At 28.1% G+C, this 3,452-nt stretch overlaps 1 protein-coding gene across 1 annotated transcript; it reads right to left on the bottom strand.

Moving 5' to 3' along the window:
- Positions 1-249: 249 nt before the first annotated feature.
- Positions 250-1,814, bottom strand: LOC145069627 (transcription factor MYB62-like). Its single transcript, XM_079016576.1, has 3 exons — positions 1,549-1,814; positions 1,213-1,342; positions 250-1,065 (listed from the first exon to the last, which is right to left on the bottom strand). The coding sequence occupies exons 1-3, from the start codon at positions 1,805-1,807 to the stop codon at positions 558-560; spliced, it is 897 nt and encodes a 298-aa protein (XP_078872702.1). The 5' UTR covers positions 1,808-1,814; the 3' UTR covers positions 250-557.
- Between the last annotated feature and the right edge of the window lie 1,638 nt (positions 1,815-3,452).

Genomic DNA, 3,452 nt, shown 5'->3' with positions numbered 1-3,452 from the left:
TGCAATATAGGCGTTATGTTAACAAAAAAATACACGAAATTTTAATTTAGATTTTAAATACAGATTTTATGCATATAGTCATATTACTTCTTTAGTGGACAAAAGACAAAATATTCATCCAAGAAACCTGATTTTTTTTTTTTTAAATGTGATAGTGACTCTTTAAAATAATTCACAATATCAAGGTATTTAACAAAAAAAAAAGGTAAAAAAATTCCGAAGTACAAGAGAAAGATAAAAGCAAAAAGATTCTCATTAACATTGAATATCATTTGCAAATATGAAGTTAGTAGAGGGCATACACGTCTTCTCACTTCCAAACAAGACTTGAGTAAACAAAGGTGGGTCCTCCTACCAACATGTCGTCACTTCAATCAAAAATATCACTAGCTAGCCCTTGTAATAATTTCTAAAGTTTAGCTTCAAGTTCAATGGTATATGATTTTTCAAGAGAAAATACATAAAAAAAACATATGTTTCCTATCTTTTTGCCAATATAAAATATATATATATATATATATGTATTATGTTATATCAGGATCGCTTTATTTCCCTATTTACCACAATTGATCCATGTTCCAAAAAGTGTCTGCTAAGCCATTGCTTATCCATTCCGCATCTGTTAACTGAAAGTCTAGGATTGACATGTCACTAGACCCCAACTCTTGCACGTCTGGTTGATTTAGACTAATCTTGTCAAAGTTATTGTTATCCACGTTGTAGCTATGGCTATGGAGTGAGGTTTCATAGACATATGGTAGTTTAAATCCTGAGGATTCTGAATTGCTTGAGCTTGAATTCATGTTCTCCATCATACCTTGTGGTTGAGGAATCAAGTTCTTTTGATCAACTTCCATGGTTGAGGTAGAAGTGGACGATGATGGTGATGTATGATCCACCTTTTCAAACAGTCTTGGTAGCCAAAATTGTCGAAGTGCTTCGACAAATCTCTTGCTATTGGAGTCGATCTTAAGATGTCGAGCTTGCTTTTGTACCTTTGTTCTCCAGTAGTTCTTGATTTCATTGTCTGTTCTTCCAGGCAAGTGTTGTGCGATTTTTGACCATCTTTAAAACAATACATGGAAATTTGATATTAGTTTCAAATTAAACCGTGTACGATAATAAACAAATATATATAATTAGTTTAAAGAGAGCAAAACGTTTTAATAGAAATCATTTGAATATTGCATGAAATTAATATATTAGACTCACCTATTACCCCACTTGGAATGGAGTTCAAGGATCAATAGTTGTTCTTGTGGGGTAAGATTTCCATGTTTTACATCTGGTTTTAGATAATTCAACCAACGTAGCCTACAACTTTTTCCCGTCCTCTTTAATCCTGATAAAAAGATAAACATAAAACTTAGAAATTAAATTAATGTTTATATATATATATATATATATATATATATATATATATATATATATATATATATATATATATATATATATATATATATATATATATATCTCCACAAAAATAAACACTTCAAACTTGACATAGTATCACAAAGATCTTCATCATCTTGTTCTTTACTCAGGTACCTGAAGATTTTGCTAGCGAATTCCAACGACCTTCTCCATGACAAGTGATGTAATGAATAAGAAGATTGTCTTCATCAAGTGTCCATGGTCCTCTTCTTAGCTCATCAAGTTCTTGTTCACTGCAAGAATCAGTCATCTTCTTAGAAACCCTCATGGGAGAAAGTAGTGGGAAATAGAGGAGAAAAGTGTGTTTTGATGGTTCTTTTGTGTTTAGAATGATTGGGTGTGTGAAGAAACGAAGTGGAGGTTTTATATGCATTGATGATGTAAAGAGAACCCCAAGATGGGTTTTATTTTAAAAGGTAAAAAGAAAATCATAAAGTACACACAAGAGATATTCCATTGAACTTAGGAGTCATCAAAGTATATTATATTGATATTTTTAGAAAACAGTAAATATAAAACTTTTTTGCTATTTTTCTTTTAAATTTAGGTATATTTGTGTATATTTATTTAGTTTTTTGTTTTCAATCAAGTTATTATCTTTTCCATATTTTTTTTATAACGGCAAGTTATTATCTTTTCCATTACTTTTACAAGTACATTAGAAATTAGATTAGATAGTCATATCCAAAAAAATTAATACTGTAAAGATGACATAATAATGATCTTTTAGATTGATACTATATTTTAAAAGAGAGTTGCCCATATTTCAATGCTACAAGCAGCAACTCGTTTGAAATCTTTATACGGTAGATTAAAATTTTGTCACGTCTATGGCTAAGAGAAGTTATAGTTTAATACATCACCTTAATGAAAAAGAAAACTTTTGGAAATTAATGCCGTTTTTTCTGCAGAAAGTACAGCATTTAATACATAAATTACGATTGATCATCTTACCCATATATATATATATATATATATATATATATATATATATATATATATATATATATATATATATATATAAAGGAGAAAAATAATCAATTCTGGATTTATGGATAGATACAAATAGAAGGCGAATGAGAATTTTTCAAGATATGGATTTGTCATTATCCCTACAGTACATAATTGAGTAAACTAATCAAAGTGTGCTCTTTGTATGAACATTAAAAATGTGACCCTTTCCAAGTTTCTTGACACTCACAATGGCTGCATGCCTCCCTCTCTCTCTCTCTCTCTCTCTCTATATATATATATATATATATATATATATATATATATATATATAGGTTCAAATGTAGATGACATCTATTGTGCGAACGTGTATGAACAAGGTTATTCAATGAAAATGACGAAAAAAATAGGTTGTTTGAGATTGTGAATACGTTTAACATCGTGAAACTATTGACATTATCACACACACACACACACACACACACACACACACACACACACATATATATATATATATATATATATATATATATATATATATATATATATATATATAGATGACACCTATTATGTGGACGTAAAAACAAATTTTGACCAATGGAAGAAAAAAATGAATGAATACGTCCATGTTATTACAATGAAATAACATCTACCATATAATTACAGAAATTTCATTGTAAATGTATTTTACTCAATTAAACTATATTTAGAAGAACAAAATTTTGAATTTTAAAGGGAAATTAATTCTCTTAACTAAATTCTGATTTTTTATTAATTTAATTTCATTTCAAACGTAATTTTTAATTATATGTGATTTTATTCTATAAGAACGATATTGTATGAGAATGTTAGCCTTAAACTAATAAAAGGTATTGAATCTTGAAAGCTTGAGGTTTTCCTCATTAAAAAAGAATGTTAGATCATTCTCCAAGAATGAGTCGAATAACATAACATTTGAATGGTAAAATATATATTCTTACAATTTTTTTTACACTTTTATGGAAATGAACTTAAAATACAATTAGAAACTGAAATACATCTAAAAAAATAAGAAATCTTAAAAAAAA

Source organism: Lactuca serriola, chromosome 8 (assembly GCF_051521515.1).
Source record: "Lactuca serriola cultivar US96UC23 chromosome 8, Lser_US96UC23_V15, whole genome shotgun sequence".
Classification (NCBI taxonomy): domain Eukaryota; kingdom Viridiplantae; phylum Streptophyta; class Magnoliopsida; order Asterales; family Asteraceae; genus Lactuca; species Lactuca serriola.
This window is presented reverse-complemented; position numbering and strand designations above follow the sequence as displayed.